Source organism: Neolamprologus brichardi, chromosome 14 (genome assembly GCF_056152115.1).
Source record: "Neolamprologus brichardi isolate AB-2024 chromosome 14, ASM5615211v1, whole genome shotgun sequence".
In the NCBI taxonomy this organism is placed as follows: domain Eukaryota; kingdom Metazoa; phylum Chordata; class Actinopteri; order Cichliformes; family Cichlidae; genus Neolamprologus; species Neolamprologus brichardi.
Window position 1 is genome coordinate 4,453,792 of NC_142117.1, and position 20,520 is coordinate 4,474,311.

The window sequence follows — 20,520 nt, forward strand, 5'->3', positions numbered from 1 at the left end:
TGCTACAAAGTAGACCTCTTTATTACTGCAGACCTATCCATACAGTTATTGGTCATGTTCTGCCCCTTTAAAGCTGTAGCAGACTGCTGAGAAAGCAATCCGCCACATTTTTCTGCACGTGCAGCTAGCTTCGCAGTAATGTCACACTACATTTTTGTCCATTTTACATTCTTGATTGGAAAAGCTTTTAACTGAAACAGTATAGGAAAAAAAATCGCAGAAGTATCTATCTGAAAAGTAACGTCTTCTGGTGTCCATGCACGTCTCTCAAGCTGCTGTATTCATTAATTTTTATCCATCCATCCATTCGCTTCCACTGATCCTTTTCAGGGGGCGCTGAAGCCACGGCCAGTACTAGGGCAGGGCAATATGGCCCAAAATATTTATGACGATATATATTTGAAAATTTGCGATAACGATGTAACTGACAATATAATCAATGCGAGATAAAATGCTTTACAACTCCACAACTTTATAAGTGCAAAATAAAAAAAAAACATCAATGTATTTTCACTTAAACAAGCAGCTGTTTTTTATCTGCATTAAAGTTATATAAAAATGTAACAGTGCAAATGCAAATTCCTCGCTGACAGTTTAACCAAAAGGCATTTCCAGTGGAAACTGGCCGACATATCCTCAGCATAACCATGTATAATATCCACAAAACTTAAAAAGAGGTTATACACACACAACACGGTAATATTATGTTGAAGCACAGTACGTATCACTCCGCCAGGCTCCTGACTACAATAGCCGTAATGCTCCGACAATCCATCAAGCGGTGCGGCTTCGTAGCTTAGCAAAGTCGTACTAAAACATTTTTTTACAGATTATTGAGCGCCGTGTACATAAAATCGGTTCGAGGTCAGTAAACACAACCAGAGTTCATACATAAGAATTATAAGGGGCACTGTTGATTTTTTCAGAAAATCAAAGGATTTTAAGAGCAACTTATTTTCCGAAAAGCACGGTAATATGCTTGATGTGTAGCTGACGGACGAAAGCTAAACCAGTTCCACACCACTGAAGTTGCAGCATTTTAACAAACCAGTTCTGGTTCATCGTTTCATTCAACGATCCACTTTCGCCCTTCTCATTCTCCGTCGCCGCCATGCTTTTTCTGCCATGTGCGTATGAAAACAAAGGCATTGCACATGCGCGTTTTACCCATATTCTATGGCGATATTTTCATTTTCTTATCATTGCCTAACATTATACCGGTATTACCGTGAACGGTATGATATGGCCCAGCCATAGCTAGTACCTATCCCAGCTGTCTCAGGGCGAGAGGCAGGGTACACCCTGGACAGGTCGCGAGTCTGTAGAGTCTGTTTAGAGTTTCCAATTGACCTATGCCCACTAACTGCATGTCTCTGGACTGTGGGAGGAAATACACGGAGAGAACCCACACAAACACGGGGAGAACAATTTCTTCCTAATTTCCTTACTTCTTTGTTTTATTTATATCTTGCACTACTGTTCATATCTTTGATTTTATATATTCACTAGAGGGTTTCTGAATCTTGAATCATCTTGTCATCCAAATCTGTGTGTAATTTTGGACATCTATGGCCATGAGATGAGATTTGTGCTTGTTCCTCTCCAACACATGCCCAGTAGGCCAAATTTACTTCTGTGACACTGAAAAACATACAGAAGAATTTTGATGACTATCAAACATTTTACTATCTTCCAAAACTAATGTTGTCTCAACTGTGCAGCTAATTACGGGTGTTAGAAATGATCATCAAGTAATTATTTCATGAAAAAGCCATTTTACTCTTTTGATTGGTGGATGCTTAACGGCTGAAAGAAAATAATTAATAGAGGAATGGATGCAAAATCTGCCCCTAGAGCCACCTTAAAGGTACGGAGTTTTTTGATCTTTTACAAACAAAACTGTAAACACTTCAGTGTAAGCTCATCAGTGACCCCACAGTTATTTGTCAGGGCAGCTATTAAGCTGTTAAAAACCCCACAAAAACAGCACAAATCGCTGCTCTTCACCACGTTAATGCTTCTGTCAGCGGCTAACAAAATGCAACATGATAAATAATGACTGATTTTTCTTTAACAAACTCATAAATGATCCACTTACTCACACAGGCATGTTATTAACTACTGTGATTCAGCTTTAAAAGGCAAAACGTCGGCTTTTTTCTTTTAATTAGAACAATGATTTCCATTTGGCTGTTTCGCCTTTGTTGTAAAACCAACCCATGGCGCTCGTTGTCTGCATCAGAGATTCAGCAGCTACAAATAGGCCAAGCATTTGGGCTGTGTGCCTTCCTGACAGCCCACAGGGAACCTATGGATTGGTTTGTCTCGCTCCGCAGGCTTTTCAAAAACACGCCATGCTGTGATGCACATAGAGCAGCTCTGGAGGCTGGGATCCAGCCGGGGATCCTGCTTTACAAGTGGTCAGGGCCACATTGATTTAAGGTTTATACGATCAATGCTATCAACATGGGTTTTAGGAGGGTCACCACATGAATGTCAATATCCCCAAGAGCTGAGCTGTGTCACAATGGCCCATCCCCTCCCAGAAACTGTTGGTGTGTGTGCACACGTGTCTGCCCTTAACATTGACGCTTGTACATTTTCAAAAACACTAACCACTCACTGTAAAGTGGAATGAACAGTGGTAAACATAAAGGGCTGCCACCGTGATTTCTCTACAGTCATGAGAAAACACTTTATGATTTTGCAATAACATAAACAGAGATTTACCAATTACCATGTTAGCATGTCAAGAGATTCAGGTGGAGCCCTGCCAATTTAGCGTGCTACAATTACACTCAAATAAATAAAACATGAGATGTTCACTGGTTTTGGGAGTTTTGGACTTGGTTTAAATAAATTTGTCTGTTTCCCAGAAAAACAAACACATCATTGAGGGACATTTTAACATCGTGTAAGGATTTTATCTTTTATCACGATTACTTTTTCCTTGGCAAAGTTAAACAGCGTGAGGTAGGGTGATTATATAAACACTTACAAACGATACTCTCTCATGTGGTGATTTGATGTTGTTGGTTTACTGGCAGTGTAAAGCTAGTGTCAGCAGTGGTGGTGTGTAGGGATGGGTACTGGTATCTGGTGCCATGATGGCACCGGTTCTGACATAAACGGTAGTAACCAGACCAAAAAGCAGCGCACATTTCGGTGCTTTTTTTTCCTGAGCTGTGATACACTTTAGATTCTAGCCAATCATTTTACGTTTCTGAGGATAGTAGGCGGGTCCAGGTACGTACGTTCTTTTAGAGCAGAGCTACAGATTAAAAATGCCCAAGGCGAAGCGGTCAAAAGTCTGGCTGTACTTCACAGCAAAAGATGCAAACTCAGCAGCTGCAACAAGTCCTGTGATACTGTGATACTGTCAAAGGAGGTAACACCTCAAATCTGATGAAACACCTGGCGACGCATAGCGTTTTTTTTAAAAGCCGAGAAATGCGCCGTATTTGATAGCTTGCTGCAAGACCTCACACCGAGCACATCTACTGTGGGTGTGGTGCCTGTTATCGGACCGGAGTTAGCAACATCCCCCAAAAACCCGAAGAGGAGAGTCCTGGCCCCTAGCCCTGCCAGTGTAGCAGAAATGATGAGGATGATGATGCAGCAGCAGCCGTTCTTCTCTGCGTGAGTAGCTTAATGTTGTTCGTGTGTAATTTACGTTGAGTAGGCTAACCACGTTATTACATTAATGCATATAAGGTGAACTAGCAAACACCGTCGTAGCTACATGCAGCTGTCTTCTTGTTTGATGGCAGATACTCCCTTCACCCTGGACAAAAAGGCTAAAATGACCAAAGGAAAAGTGGAAACAGTTAAACATGAGAGGTTTTTGGACAAAGTTTGTGTTTTGTCCATTGTTTAAGCTGCTTCCAGCCAAGAGTGATACCATATATGCCCTATAGCTGCAGAAAAGGCTAACATTGTTATCTTTTTACAAAAAAACAGCTGAACATGAGAGGTTTTTGGACAAAGTTTGTGTTCTCCATTCTTTAAGCACCGGTTTGAGCACCGTTTAAGCACCGACACCGTTTCAAAAGTACCGGTTTGGCACCGGTATCGGATAAAACCTAAACGATACCCATCCCTAGTGGTGTGGTAGGGAATGTTTCCCTAGTGTAGAAAGTTCCTCACTCGAGGTGAATGCAGCCTTGACCCTGACCTCTCCTCCAGCTCCCCAACCACAGTTTGATTAGCTCCTTGTCACTTTGGTTGCAGATGACAGCAGTGGTCACGGATCCTGAGGCACTACAAAGCAGGATTTGGGCCTATCTGGGTAACTATAGCAATAACCCTGGGTTTCCTGTTCTTCGAAGGTGCCTTACTTCTTACCAGGGAACTTCGCTGTGGTAACTGCCCACTAACCAATCAGTTTTCCAGAACATAGCATCAGCATTCTTGGAAGATCTCTTAGGACGCTACACAGACAGATGGAGGATCTAAAGGTTTTCAATAGTTTCTAATGTCTGAAGAGCATTACTATTAAATATAGATTCTTAGACGCAGCTTTATTTATTTATTTATTGGCTTATTTGAATCTTTTTTTTTTTCAAATCCTTACTCTGAGACTGTTAAACACTACTGAGGTTACAGTTGAAAGAATTAAAACTATCTTTTAAACACTGCCAGTTTTCTTTTCCGGCTTCATACAGGCTGAACTTTATTAATATAGTAGATCTTATCCACTCCTGCCGCCCTTAAAGTGCACACAAATTCATACCGTGCTTTCATATCGAGCGCTTTTCCTCTCAAACACACCGTTGCTGTATTTGCAGAAGCTGCGTTGCTTTTACTCTGTATTATGTTTAATATCTTCATCATTTTCTAACATGACAGTTTTGTCTTCCTTTGTAAATCAGTTGCTTCTGCTGCCAGTACGCTTCTGCATGATGGTGATTGGTCCGATGCTGCCAACATCAAACCTTTCATGAGAATGCCAGGGGAAGCCTCATGTGGCTGCTTATTCTGACTGCCAATGTTAGTGTAAGTGAGTCTAGATAATGAAAAGATACCCTGGGTATGTTGGACATGCTTCGTAGTCCAGTCCCTGTTGGGGCCACTGTGTTGCACCCCTCTCGACCCTGTGTTTTGCTGCCCAGTGCTCGATGGTGATCTTGCTTAGGCCTTTTATTGCAATTCAGGTTCAGACTTCTGTATTTCTATGCATTTACCACAAATTTTCTCTATTGTATTTTCTCTGAGTTGCTTGTGTGTGCGGTATGCTATTTTCATTTGTGCTCTTTCAGAAGCGTTCTAGTTGTAGCCCTTTGTTTTCATTTAGACATTTTTCTCTCCTTAGTGAGGCAGAACATCTTGCTGGGAGGCATATTTGGTGAGGTCCCCTCCCCACAGATATACATGTGATTAATTTCATTGTGTTTGCAGTGAGGCACCACTGGGTACTCCTCAGTGTAGCATGCCCCCCAAGTGGGCTAGTTTTTACCTATTATACTATAGTAAACCTTCTTTTTCATTTGATCACATTTGTGATTGTTTTTAAGCCGCTTTCTTATTCTCTTATTCTTATTATTAATAAATTCTCTTATTTGCTTTTAAATCTCTTAACCCTTTAAGACCTACCATAGAACCAAGTCCGCCAGAGCTTGTATTATATGTTTACATGTTGTGGAGCCATTTTTTGGGAGCATTTCAAGTTGCTATACATCAATACAACCATTATAGCCTAAATTTTAATAATATGTCTGCATTAAGTGCATAGTAATTACATAAATTGCAAAAAAGTGCAATAAACTACAAAAAAATGTAAAATCGTTTTTGTTTTTTTAACATATATTTCTAGTTAGAGAAATTTTAGAGGCTTATCCCTCAAAACTGTAAATACAAAAAAGTTGCACAAAATAGTTTCCCACCACAGGAAATTTATTTTGAGTGTCTTCATAGTTTTATTTTTGAAATACTCCAATTTTTATACACTGCAGGGAAAGCGAAAATAAATATTATAATGCAAATTTGCAAAAAAGCAGCATATGCATCAAAATAAACTATTTCCAGCAGTGCAATATGAGTCCTAAGCATCCCAGAAACGACACAGAAAGTCATAAAGTCAAACATAACTTTTAAAAACACCAGTATAGGCTCATGAGGCCTTGATGGTAAAAAACAAACAAAAAACTACATTTCCGCAAAAATGACATTACTTCCTGTTTCGGGCCTGTAATGAAAGTTTGCGCCGACGTCTATTCCAACGTAGGAAGTGTTACGAACAGCTGATCGGATCGGCAAAGCGTGTTTCTGGAATATTATGTTTTTGTTGCTGCAAGCGCTTTTTATGCAGTTTTTGCAAAGCTATATGTGGAAGGAAACTGTGACCGAGGACAAGCTGATGGCATAAGATGTAAGTACAACTCCTCAGGTTTCATATGCAAAAAAAATTATTGCGCTAGCTTACGTGGTTGCAGAGCTACCGGGATTTAAAAATAGTTGTGCAAAACAGAGCGTGCCCGCTCTGACCGGCTTTAAAGGGTTAATGGCCTGGCCTCCCCCCCCCACCTCTCGGAGCTACTACAACCATATACACCTGCCCGTACCCTTAGGTCCGCCAATCAGCAGCTCCTTAAGGTACCGAAAACTAAGTATAAATTTAAAGGTGATCACACTTTTGCTGTAGTTGCTCCAAAGTTGTGGAATGATCTAACCTTGCATGTTAGACAGGCCTCTTCTCTTTCTGAATTTAAAAGTCTTCTTAAAACATATTGGCTCCCTGAGCCTGGTTCTGCTGGAGGTTTCTTCCTGTTAAAAGGGAGTTTTTCCTTCCCACTGTCGCCAAAGTGCTTGCTCATAGGGGGTCATATGATTGTTGGGTTTTTCTCTGTATCTATGAAGCGCCTTGAGGTGACTTTTGTTGTGATTTGGCGCTATATAAATAAAATTGAATTGAATATTTATTCGCTGAAGCCTTTGGCATTGATTAGAGGGGTTGACTCAATTTGTTTTAACATGTTTCAATTTATTTTAGTTTTTTATTTTATCTTATCTCATTTTAATTTTCTTTACTTATGCTATTAGCATGTACAGCACTTTGTGAACTCTGGTTTTATGTTAAAGTGCTTTATAAATAAAGGTGGTATGGTATGGTTTTCTCCATCCTAGCAGCTTCAACACTGTTCGTAACTGACTTCTGTTTTGTTGAATAAATTAGTAGAATTAATCTGCCTCTCTGTTGTGGGTCTGTGTGCCTTTATTATCCACTGATAATTAAGTTTTGTTAAAGCAATATTTCCTGTGGTGGAGTTCCTCAAGTGGCATTGTTGTTCTGTCTCCTATTTCCACATTATTACCCTCACCACAGTAGGACCTGCAGTCTTATTTCCTTGAGGGTTAATGTCCATCGCGCGATGTGTTCAGGCTTGTATCAAGTGCTTATTTCAGTTTATTCTGATGGAGCTCCCACATGACAGTTCATATTTCCTAGTTCGAGTACATCTGGTGTGCTTTCCACCTTGCTCTTTTTAGAACATCATTTTTAGTTGCAGCTAAAAATGTCTGCTAGCTGACGCATTGCAGCCATCCCACCCATAGTGGAGAACCTGTCTGCCCATAGACAGATTAAAGATCCTCATCAGCTGGGTTTAGATTTGCTCTAATTGCTGACTCATCAAAGCATTTTCAGATGTACAGATGTGGGCACCTTCACCCCAGAGGTGAACATTCCCATCAGAAAAGAAATGTAGAGTAAAGATGGCCACTTGGAAAACCTTTGTACTGACTGGCAGGCAGTGTTGGGGAGTAACGGAATACATGTACCGCCGTTACGTATTTAAAATACAAAATATGAGTAACTGTATTCCGTTACAGTTACCGTTTAAAAAGGTGGTATTTAGAATACAGTTACTTTGTTGAAATAAATGGATTACACGGTGGTACTTCCCTGTTTCATATTGTGGCGGGTCAGGACTGTTTGGGTTTTGTTTGACAGCTACGTTCTGTTGTTCCAGGCGGCAGCGTTGCAGTTGCCATGGTTACAGGGTGACGCTCTCTCTCTGCGTGTTTCCTGGGTGAGAGAGGCCTTTTTGTTGTTGTTGTGCTAAGCTAACAGGCAGAATGCTACAGGTATAGCTCTAAAGAATGTAGCATCATAGGCAGTGTAGTCCGTGCTGCAGGGAGAATGGACTGCCATACACGTTATGTGTCTGTGAGCGAGGGAGGGAGAAAAAGGAAAAGTACGAGCTGTCATCGAGCAGAAACGGGAGCTGGAAGCATGTAAATATAATAATAACCACTGCAGCCAAGAAGAGAGCCTGACGAGCCCAGTTGTAAGTAAGCTATTAAGACTCGACTGTACACCGTGTTCGTGTTTTCCTCCAAAAACAATAAGTTCTGTTGGAGCAGCCTTTCAACGTCTCTCTCTGTCTCTGCTAGCAAAGTTGACCCAGACAACAAAGTAAAGCTAGTTTTCGGCTACGAGCCGACACAGAACCCACCGTATTAGCCAGAGGTCCCTTTACTACGGTTCGGAGCCGCGGACCTTCAGTAACAGTAATAAATCACAGCAATAGTACATTCATGTAGTTGTAAACAGCATGATAATATATTAAGTAATCCAAAGTATTCAGAATACGTTACAGAATACATTTTAGGGCATGTATTCTGTAATCTGTAATGGAATACATTTTAAAAGTAACCTTCACAACACTGCTGGCTGTAACTTCACTCTCAAAGAGACAACTCACAAAATCCTCAAATCCTTTTTTCCATTTTTTGGTGTGCAGGGTTTTTCTTTGAGTTTTTGCAGGTTTTTTCCTCCTCCAACAGAACCTGACGTTCATGTTTGTTCATTTGCTTTTTTGCAAGCAGGGCTGGATTTTTACTGGAAAAATAACAACCTCCTCCTCAGCTGTGGATTATGCATTATTAAAGTCGTCTCTCATAGTGTAGTTCTGCAATAGAAACATTTCAAGCACTGAAACCCATTTTCTTAAAGGTCTTGGAATAATATGTAATATGTAACAGCTGAATTTTGTTTTTAATAGAGTCTCTCTTTGTGGGAAATTGTGAATTAATCTCAGTTTCATATCTTAGCTGCATGACAAAACACAAATCTAAGCATGAAATAACCCCCCCCACACACACACACACACACACAAGCTTGACATCAGGAACAATCGTCATTACATTTTTTCTTTTTGAAAACAGATCTCTTTAGCAAAAGCGTTTAAGAATAAAAGTCCTTTTCAGAGAAATGTCATGGTCCGCGGCCCGGTGTCCGACGAGCTGATGGGATGCCCACGCCCACGCCCACGGGTGTGGCTGTTAACTCCACACCTGCATCCCATCTCAGGCGATTATCAGGTGGACTATTTGATCCAGCCCAGCCAGCTGCTCCACGCCAGTCCGTTAGTCGTCTCACAGCGGTAACGTACACCCACGGGAAGGCGGTTGTGAAAACCCTCATTTACCTGAACAAACGCTAATCTTTTCCTTTGCGCTCAGGTAACAGCTTGGCGTGTTTTTGAGCCACCTGCCTGTCTGGAGTTTGGATCGCCTCCGGTACTGATCGCCTCTACTTTCCTGGAACTCCCCCGCGGACCCTCACCCCTCCCTCCGGCTCCCACGGCCCCGCTTTGACTGTAAGACTCTTACTCTCCCCCACGTATGCTGCTATTTCCCCGCTCCCCAGTAACTCTCTTCCTCTTCCTGCTGCAGCCTCCCACAGCCCTGATTACGGCGTCCCTGCGTAATTCATTCCCCGGTCCCTTGGTTTTTCTAGTTTCTCGCGTGTTTTCCTTTGACCCTTCTGGGACACCTTTAGTTGAAATAAAGTTTATTTTTCGTACTCCTGTGCGTGTTGTCTCTGCTTCTGGGTCCAGCTTGTGTACTGAACTTCGGTTCATGACAAGAAATAGTTGGCCATCCTAATACTCCTTCCAGTTTGGATTCGGGAGACAGACACTCACTATGTATTAACAGACCTCTCTGCATTGAATCATATCTGTTATTAACCTCTGTCTCTCTTCCACAGCATGTCTTTTATCCTGTCTTCGTTCTCTCTCCCCAACCAATCACAGCAGATGGCCCCGCCCCTCCCTGAGCCTGGTTCTGCTGGAGGTTTCTTCCTGTTAAAAGGGAGTTTTTCCTTCCCACTGTCGCCAAAGTGCTGCTCATAGGGGGTCATATGATTGTTGGGTTTTTCTCTGTATCTATGAAGCGCCTTGAGGCGACTTTTGTTGTGATTTGGCGCTATATAAATAAAATTGAATTGAATTAATACTGATAATAATGTAAGCATGAAAAATGTCCACCGGAGAGCCTATTTCAGTCAGACCCAAACAAAGGTTTAGCCTGAGTCGCTGCTGCCATTAACATAGAGCTCTGACACTCTGAATCTAATAAAAACCTCCTAATAACTTCAAAGAAAACTTGTTCCTCGAGGCCTTCGACACAGGTGAGGTAAACAAAATCTGTCCACACCTGCCGACCATCCAGCAGAACTGACCTCGTCAGTAACCTTCCCAACGATTTGCTTCTATCTGTGAAAGAAAACAAATTAATTCCACTTTATCTCATTACTAATTAACTTTTTGTCTTGATTTCTCCATTTTTTTTTCAGGCAGCACTATGATGCTTGCTCAAATTAAAAAGTTGTGTTATGGCCTCTGAGGAAAAACAATAGAGCCAAGAGAAAAACATCAAATCTAACCTCTAAGCTTGAGAATATTAGGCATTTATACAATGTAATTGACTCAGTTTGTTCTGGATGATTCTGTGCTGTATGTGATGATTGGATTGATCCACTGAGGCCCTGTGGCAAAATAGCAGCTTATTAGAATTTGGAAATTAAAAAGGGAGAAATGTGTATGGCAATGATACACTGGAGCTTAAAAGTCTTGACACATAAAACAAACATGCCACACTAAACACATCTTTTTTTAAATATATAGGCTATTTATTTGTCTCCATCTGAGTATCGCAGTTTACTTTGAAGCCGTCTGTGCCTGTAGGGTTCGAGCTGAAGTTGAGGACATGTGTTTGAACTGCCAGTGCCTCACCTGGTGTTGATACAGACATGCACAAGGTTAGTCATCTATTATGGATGACCAGCACACAGCCAGTGGAGGACACTGTGGTCACCTTGTTGGATGCGAATGCACGGGGAGAAGCTTTGAACCCTCCATGAGGAAAACCTCCAACTTTAGAACACAGCGACTGAAAAATAAACCGGCTAATCTACTGAAAATTTGTTCGTGTTGTTCCATATAGTCAAAAATAATCCATAATATTATAGCTCACTTGGAGTCAGGAAAAAAAATGTTCCTGTGGCTTCAGATTCCAACTCTGCTGCAGTCCATTGAACCTGATTGCCTTTTAGGATCAGACCCATAATAAGCCTGGCTTATCTTCAAGCTTTAAAATGATGGAGTCCCCCCAACAACCACCCCATCCTCCTTCTTAGGTATAAACAGTCTCACGGTGTGGTGTAGTGGCCAAGCAATGAACTGTGGCTAATTGGACATTCCTGGCTGAGCTGACCTGGCTAAATTGTGCAGACCTGGGACTAATTTCAACTCATTTCATGAGTCTGGTAAAAAGATAGCACTGTGAGACAAATATGAATTTTACAACCACAGGATACACTTTTTGCGGGCCTTTGGAAAGATTTGAGACGCTTCCAAAGTGGATCTTGCATATACTTATTATGACATCATCAGGCTAAACTGTTGATTTTCTTTTACAACCTCGTTTGTCCACATGGAGATCAGACTTAAGACTGTCTGAGGTCTGCTGTCATTAGACTGCAAAATTATGAATTTCAAAAACCTACATCGCCTTGTTCTCAAGTTATCGCAATCACACAGCAAATTCAAAAGTGTTAAATGTTTTGGTGTTAGTAGTCTTAGAGTTAATTTTACTCTAAGTAGAGTCACATTCTTTTATTGTAACTCTGAGGTGTAAAATGATAGTAGTTAAAATCGAGTGTTAACAATGAGTGTTTCTATGTCAAATCTGGAGGTGTTACAATGGAAAAATTAACTCTTGACCGCTTAACTCCGAACTCCTACAGGGGCTATGACACCAATAGAGTAAATTCACAGACTCCGCCCCCAGCACCATAGGCTCCGATCGAAGCTGAAGTGAAGCCGTTTCAGAACATTTTGCTCTACATATTTGAGTTGTTTGCCATGCTTGGTAAGTCATGTTTTCAAAGATTGTTTCAATTATTATTATTAGCTTTTACTTCTGTGGCTCTTTGGAGTTGAGACAAAGCTGTGTGAAAGGTATTAGCCATGTTGCTCGCTGATAGCATAATATTCTGTTTTAGCTAGCTGAAAGGTATTAGCCATGTTGCTCGCTGATAGCATAATATTCTGTTTTAGCTAGCTGAAAGGTATTAGCCATGTTGCTCGCTGATAGCATAATATTCTGTTTTAGCTAGCTGAAAGGTATTAGCCATGTTGCTCGCTGATAGCATAATATTCTGTTTTAGCTAGCTGAAAGGCATTAGCCATGTTGCTCGCTGATAGCATAATATTCTGTTTTAGCTAGCTGAAAGGCATTAGCCATGTTGCTCGCTGATAGCATAATATTGTGTTTTAGCTAGCTGAAAGGCATTAGCCATGTTGCTCGCTGATAGCATAATATTCTGTTTTAGCTAGCTGAAAGGCATTAGCCATGTTGCTCGCTGATAGCATAATATTCTGTTTTAGCTAGCTGAAAGGCATTAGCCATGTTGCTCGCTGATAGCATAATATTCTGTTTTAGCTAGCTGAAAGGTATTGTTTGCGGGCAAATACCACAGCCTTGAAAAAAAGCTTGCATGTGAATTTTCAGTCAAATGTTTGGTCAAATACACCTAAAACAATGTCTAGAATGTGAAATGTTGGTATAATGGTGCTACTTGAAGCCTGAAAATGATCTCCCATAAAAGAAAAAACGAGCAGACAGCAGTAGCAGACGTCCTGACTGGGTTCTACGTTAGCATTTAGATCCCTCCAGAGTTTTGTGCACACGGTTTAGGTAAAAATGAAAAAGGTTGAGGTTTTACATTTAGTTCAGTATTACCTGTTGCCTGTGTCCTTGTCTTTTGGGAAAATACTTTTTACACAAGTAATGGCTCAAAAAGGATTCCTTTTTTTTTTTTTTTACTGTGCTGCAATTGATTGTGCCATTAATTAGTGTCAACTAATTTTTATTCAATCTCCACATAAGATATGCTTGTGAAGATGGACTATGGGGGAGAGCAGAAGTGCGTTGAAGTTCCACAAAGTGATGAATGAAGGACATGCATAATGTATTTTGTATTTATTGAAATAAGTGATGAGAATGCTGTTATTTGCATTTACCAGCTCACCTATGTCAGACCTTGTACACCGTTACATCTTTCAGAAAATGTTTTGAAATTGTGGTGCAAAGTTCAGAATAAATGGTTTTCAAAAACCATTGCGTCTTTTTAGTAAATGTTTATTTCCAAGAGAAATTTCTAGAAGTTCAGAACAGTAAAATTCCTGCTTTTTAGAATTAATTAGAAGATAACTCTTACGTAGTTAAACTAAAATACTCTTTGAGAGTTAATATATAAACTCTTAACACCAAGTGTTAAATTATCAACTCCAGACAGATTTGGTGTTTAACACTGAATCAGAGTTAACGTACCAACTCTCCAAAAAGAGTTAAATTAACACTCTCTGGTGTGGACCCATATAGACACTTTAATAGTGTTGAAATCAAATCTGACAGTGTTAATTTGGACATGCTGGATTTGCTGTAAGATTTTCAGAAACCCTGACCTTTAGGTTGAGGTCACTGTGATTCAAACTCGAGATTTCTAGTAGATACACCCACGGTATCAAATTGAAACTCCTACGTCACTTCATTCTCGAGTTTTACAAGCCCGGGTGTCCACGCCCGCCCAGCAGGAGGACGACAATACCCCGACACTCTTTTACGGCCGAGGGGTAAAAAGCGAAAAGCACGTATGTATTATCTGCAGCTGGAAGGCGCTATCTGAGGACATCCCCCTACTCTCATAAACGTTTCTGTTTACACCTCTGTGAAACACATCAATCCAACAGGCTGACATGCCTCTTATTGATGGCACAGATATACTCATCTTACCAAGCGATACGGGTATTTGGAGTGTTCAATGTCACTCGATCCCAGCAACTGGTTTGGTAAGTCAAGCATTAAATGTGACACCGAGGATGAGCTAAACTGTGAATCATTCTTCTTTTCATTGCTGCAGCCTCATTGCATCACCACAGCGTAGAATCGTTGCTAAACCTTCGGCTGTGATCTAATGAAAGTGTCTTTTTTGCTGCTTTTATTTAGACATCATCTGCTCTGCGTGCTGAGCGCTTCCAACCTGAGGTCTCCTGTGATATACAACAGGAGCAGGTCCAGTTACAGGTGTGCGGTTGAGCTAAAAAGCCTGTAAAGCAGCCTTCCCGGGATCTTTTCTGTATCCATAAGGAGCTGAACGAATGACACAGCTTTGGATTTATAGGTCGAGGCCTCCAGCCGGGTGGCAAGCTGCAGCGGGGCCCGGGCAGCACAGTGGCAACACCACTTCCATCTGTTTCCATGGTCTGCTCATATCTGCATGCTAATCCTTCTCTACCCACACCTTCATGAAAAAACACCCCGGTGGCAGCGCTGCCGCTGCAGCTCGTTCAGGATGAGGAATGAGCGGAGCGCGGAGCACAGAGACGTGGACCTGAGGTTGATGGGATGTGAAATGCAGATAGAGCAGGGAGTAAAAATCTGAGATTAGTGGAAAATCAAAGGGGCAAGAAGCAGAACTGGCACCCTGGCTATCTAATTTCCACATAAAAATGCTGTCATCACCGAAGCCCGCGCACCTTGCAGATGGACTTGATGTTTGCTAATACATGTAAAACATGCAGAGGAAAGTCAAAGTCAGTTATCCGTCATTATATTAAGGTCTGAAGGTCAATGACATTCAGCGGGTGTTGAAGCACAGCTCCGCGGCTCCGTTCAGCAGATATAGCTGCTGGCAAAAGTCTTCTCAAGCTGACTAATCATTTGTGTATGCAGCTATAATATGCTTTCAATGTCTGAAAATACATATCATCCATCAAAGCACGATTGTAATGTCTTTGGGCTAGAAAAGGGCACTGGGAGTAGGTGTGGCATATCTAAGATCTAATAAATATACATTTCCTCAGGCAAGAAGAGGAAGCTGTGAGATCTAAGGATTCATTTCCTTCTCTGCCGACAGAGCAGATAAGGTTTGATACAGTGTAAGCATGCAAAAGTCTATATTTTGCAAGTGAAATGTAGAATTTCATAAATATATGTTTATATAGCACTAAAATGGCTAACAGTAAAAACCCTTTTTTCTTTATCATTAACCCTTTAAGACCTACCATAGAACCAAGTCCGCCAGAGCTTATATTATATTTTTACATGCTGTGGAGCCATTTTTGGGAGGATTTCAAGTTGCTATACATCAATACAACCATTATAGCCCAGTTTTTAATAATATGTCTGCATTAAGTGCATAGTAATTACATAAATTGCAAAAAAGTGCAATAAACTACAAAAAAATTGAAAATCGTTTTTGTTTTTTAACATATATTTCTAGTTAGAGAAATTTAAGAGGCTTATCCCTCAAAACTGTAAATACAAAAAAGCTGCACAAAATAGTTTCCCACCACAGGAAATTTATTTTGAGTGTCTTCATAGTTTTATTTTTGAAATACACCAATTTTTATAAACTGCAGGAAAAACGAAAATAAATATTATAGTGCAAATTTGCAAAAAAGCAGCATATGCATCAAAATAAACTATTTCCAGCAGTGCAATATGAGTCCTAAGCATCCCAGAAACGACACAGAAAGTCATGAAGTCAAAGATAACTTTTAAAAACACCAGTATAGGCTCATGAGGCCCTGATGGTAAAAAAAAACCTTAAAATGACGTCACTTCCGGTTTCGGGACATGCAAAAGTTCGGCTGACGTCTAATCCAACGTAGGAAGTGTTATGAACAGCTGAACGGATCGGCAAAGCGTGTTTCTGGAATTTTATGTTTTTGTTGCTACAAGCGCTTTTTATGCAGTTTTTGCAAAGCTATATGTGGAAGGAAACTGTGACCGAGGACAAGCTGATGGCATAAGATGTAAGTACAACTCCTCTGGTTTCATATGCAAAAAAAATTATTGCGCTAGCTTACGTGGTTGCAGAGCTACCGGGATTTAAAAATAGTTACGCAAAACAGAGCGTGCCCGCTCCGACCGGCTTTAAAGGGTTAAAAGTCCACTTTGACCCCATCCATGCCTTTACAGGCATAAAACACATCCTTACCCTGGAGTGGATGCCATGCGCTTAATATATGTTTGATCTAAATAAATCTGGCAGGCATGTGACTGTGGTGGAGACTGAGATATGACATATATCAAAAAAACCCTCAACATACTACAGAGTGAACTGCAAGACAGAGGGGGGCTTGGGGGGGATTTGTTGCATGTAAAACAGTCGTCGTACCGTGACAGAAATCTACGAGATTTGTCTGCTTTTTCAGAAAAGAAATATGCGGGTTGTGCTGTTTCATTTGGAAGCAAAAACAAAAAATTGTGCCATCTTATCAGGAAAAGACAGATCTCGGAGTAGTTTTGTTTCAGAGAAGAAGAAAAAATAGTGAAGTCGTTTCAGCAATTTGATCTCATGTCGGTTTTAATTAAAGAAAGAAAAAAAAATCTCCCACCAACATTTTTCATTTTGCTAAATTTTGCCCAATTAAAAAGTTCTTACATGTGTCAAAAGAAAATGAACAGCAATATAACAAAGCACTTTCCAGTTTGAGCTCTTTTTAGCACTGAGGAGTTACCATCACAGAGATGTGCAGGATGCGGAGCTCCTCTTTCGTAGAGACGTTGGCTGGATCCTCAGTCGGTTCTGGGAGGCTCAGGCTGCCGTCTTGGTGATGGATGTGGAAGAGCAGAGTGCCATTCTCCAGCCACTGCTGCCTCCAGCGCACTAGAGGGATGTCCTCCGAGTTCCCAGAGATCTCTTTAAAAACATAAAAGACAAACACGAGGGCACTCGGTTAGAAGCTTTCTGCTATTGCACATAAAATATTACCAGTATCTTGGAAGAGATCCATTTAAATTTGGACAGTTTACCAGCAAATGGCATCTTCTGATACTGGAAGGTTCAATCGTGCAGATATCAAATATGATAGAAAGTTAGAGAGTGAGCAGTCAAAGGCAGGTGCAGTTTTAACTACACAATAAAAAAAAAAAAAACCACACTACAAGTGTTCACTCAACTAACAAAATAAGACAGAAGGGACACATATTCAATTGAATTTATTTATAGCAGTCCTCCTCTGTCAACAGTCATGTCATGGTGCCTTATTTTGTAAGATAAAGATTCTACAATAATACAGAGAAAACCTCAACAACCAGACGGCCCACTACAATCAAGCACTTGGTGATAGCTGGAAGAAAAAACCCGATAAGTGTGTAACGGACAGGCCGGACCATCGTGTCCATTTAACACTTTGCTTCTCCAAAACGTGAAATGTACACACATGCAGTACGACGCAGTAACAGCAGAGGAAGATGTTTTATTTCAGGCCAAAATGAAAATAATCACGGGACATTTTAACATATGTACATGTAGATACATATTAGCCACCTAGCTTAATAGTTTCTGGTGATTAAGGACTCTGGAATGCACCTTATACCTTTTTTTGTCAGGGTCCTGGGTCCCCTGACCCAGCATGTTTAGTTCTTTGTGCTTTTTGTATTATTGTACTTGTGTGAGTTATTCTATGGTTTCTAGTTTCGATCCCTTGCCCTTCATGTTTCTCTGTGTAAGTCTGTGTCTGCATGTTTGAGTTTCCCTCTGTGTCTTTCGTTCTTAGAGTCCTCTACCTTATGGTTTGTCTCTGTGTTTCTTAGTTGCTGTCTCCACCGTGTCAAGTTCGCGTCTCTATGTCGTACTTCCTGTTTTACTTTGAAGGTCCGTGTCTTATGTGAATGCGTCCTGCTTTCCTTGTCTCGTCAGTCCTGATTTCTCCCAGCTGTGCCCTCCTTCTGTGTCTCATTCCCCTCGTTACTTCCCAGTGTATTTAAACCCTGTGTTTCTCCGAGTCAGTGTCGTGTTGTCCCTCTTGCTGTGTTGATCTCCCTGTGAGTTTTAGTTTGTTATTTCCCAGTTTAGTTTAGTTTAGTTTGTATGTTTTTTCCTGCCAGCCAATAAAGCTGTGACTTTGAGTTAACACCTTGAGTCTGAGCGCCTGCATTTTGGGTCCTACTCCTGCCTGCCACACTGCACTCCTTGACATTTTTACTCTGTACCGACTTCATGCCTTTAAATATGTTATCTCACCCTGCCGGTAATGCAATTTCTGCATGCATGTACATCTCACACTTTGGAGAGGCAAAGCATAAACGGACACGGTGGACCAGCGCGTCTGTTACAGGTTTGATACTAAGTTGGAAGAAACCACCAGAAGATCCAGGCTCAGGGAGGGGCAGCCCCTTGTAAGACAATAACAATTATACAACTAAACGTCATTACCCAGAAACAGAAACATCTGACTTATTTTAACCTCTATTGACAAAACAGTGAAGGTTTGTTTTATGTCAGTTAGGTGACAACAGAGAAAACATGTGACAAGAGAGTGATTGAAATCATCAACCTCTATATTCCACATGATTAAAGTAACATATTTACACACATTCATAGTCCCCAGGGGACGAATCCTCCCACGTCACATTCCACAACAGATGGATACTGGGTGCTAGATGAAGAGTCAAGGTTAATCCCTTTACACTTCATCTAGCACCACCATCAGGTTGGACTTTCAGAGCATTTAGCTCAAAATGCCACTTTCACTAAGTATAACCCACAGAGATGCTATCATCTCTGTCACCTCTTGTTTGCATGGGTAACAAATTTTATTGGCATTGTCGACCAAGACGCCTGCAATCTGATGAGCAATTTCATATTTGCAGCGCTCGGCACCCGTAACCTGAGAGACTCAAGGACAGTCGTGACAGTTGTGACATTTTCTATTACAGTAATTCATTCATTCAGTCTGCATTGTCCGGAAATGATTTATGCAAATACGTTGAAATGGATTGCACTGTTTTAGCGTTTTTCTGATCCCTGCTTAGACCGCTCCCTCAGCTGACAGCCGTTATATCCACGGAAGAACAAAAAAAAAGGAAAAAAAATAAACCCACGAGAAAGAAATGAGTAAACAGTGATTTTATGGAAGCAGTGGAGCATGAGAAACATTGTGCTTTGTGTCATACCTCAGCTCCCAAGACAATAAATTCCCCTCCTAGCTATTTGAAATATTAGTGATGTACGCCAAAACACACAGAGTGCAGAAATGGAAAACATTATGAATGCATGGCAGAGCGTTATGGGTGATTTTCTGTTATGTAAGTGTGAAGAGTAGCATCAGTTTCATAAGTTAGCAGAAGTCCTGGAAGACATCAATCGAAACAGAGATCACTTAAATTGCAGCTTAAGTGGAATATAGTGTATGTTCCAGATGTGATTTTATGAGTGACTTTCAGCAGCACTAAGGAAAGCAAGGATTTGGTGACGTACAGATCAAACTGGTTAGGTATGTTGTACCTGAACACTATATTATATTGCATCAGGCACTGTTGGGAAGGTTACTTTTAAAATGTATTCCATTACAGATTACAGATTACATGCCCCAAAATGTATTCTGTAACGTATTCCGTTACTTTACTCAATGAGTGTAACGTATTCTGAATACTTTGGATTACTTAATATATTATCATGCTGTTTACAACTACATGAATGTACTATTGCTGTGATTTATTACTGTTACTGAAGGTCCGCGGCTCCGAACCGTAGTAAAGGGACCTCTGGCTAATACGGTGGGTTCTGTGTCGGGCTCGTAGCTGAAAACTAGCTTTACTTTGTTGTCTGGGTCAACTTTGCTAGCAGAGACAGAGAGAGGCGTTGAAAGGCTGCTCCAACAGAACTTATTGTTTTTGGAGGAAAACACGAACACGGTGTACAGTCGAGTCTTAATAGCTTACTTACAACTGGGCTCGTCAGGCTCTCTTCTTGGCTGCAGTGGTTATTATTATATTTACATGCTTCCAGCTCCCGTTTTTGCTTGATGACAGCTCGTACTTTTCCTTTTTCTCCCTCCCTCGCTCACAGACACATAACGGGTATGGCAGTCCATTCTCCCTGCAGCACGGACTACACTGCCCATGATGCTACATTCTTTAGAGCTATACCTGTAGCATTCTGCCTATTAGCTTAGCACAACAACAACAAAAAGGCCTCTCTCACCCAGGAAACACGCAGAGAGAGAGCGTCACCCTGTGACCATGGCAACCGTAACGCTGCCGCCTGGAACAACAGAACGTAGCTGTCAAACAAAACCCAAACAGTCCTGACCCGCCACAATATGAAACAGGGAAGTACCGCCGTGTAATCCATTTATTTCAACAAAGTAACTGTATTCTAAATACCACCTTTTTAAACGGTAACTGTAATGGAATACAGTTACTCATATTTTGTATTTT

At 41.0% G+C, this 20,520-nt stretch overlaps 1 protein-coding gene across 6 annotated transcripts in view; it reads right to left on the reverse strand.

The window, feature by feature from the left end:
* astn1 (astrotactin 1) overlaps positions 1-20,520 on the reverse strand; it is a 559,446-nt gene that overhangs the window by 421,365 nt on the left and 117,561 nt on the right. For all 6 annotated transcript variants that reach the window (XM_087850671.1, XM_087850667.1, XM_087850670.1 and 3 more), the window contains exon 2: positions 16,815-16,996. In XM_087850671.1, coding sequence (XP_087706797.1) covers positions 16,815-16,996 — 182 coding nt within the window. The remainder of the gene's footprint in view (positions 1-16,814; positions 16,997-20,520) is intronic.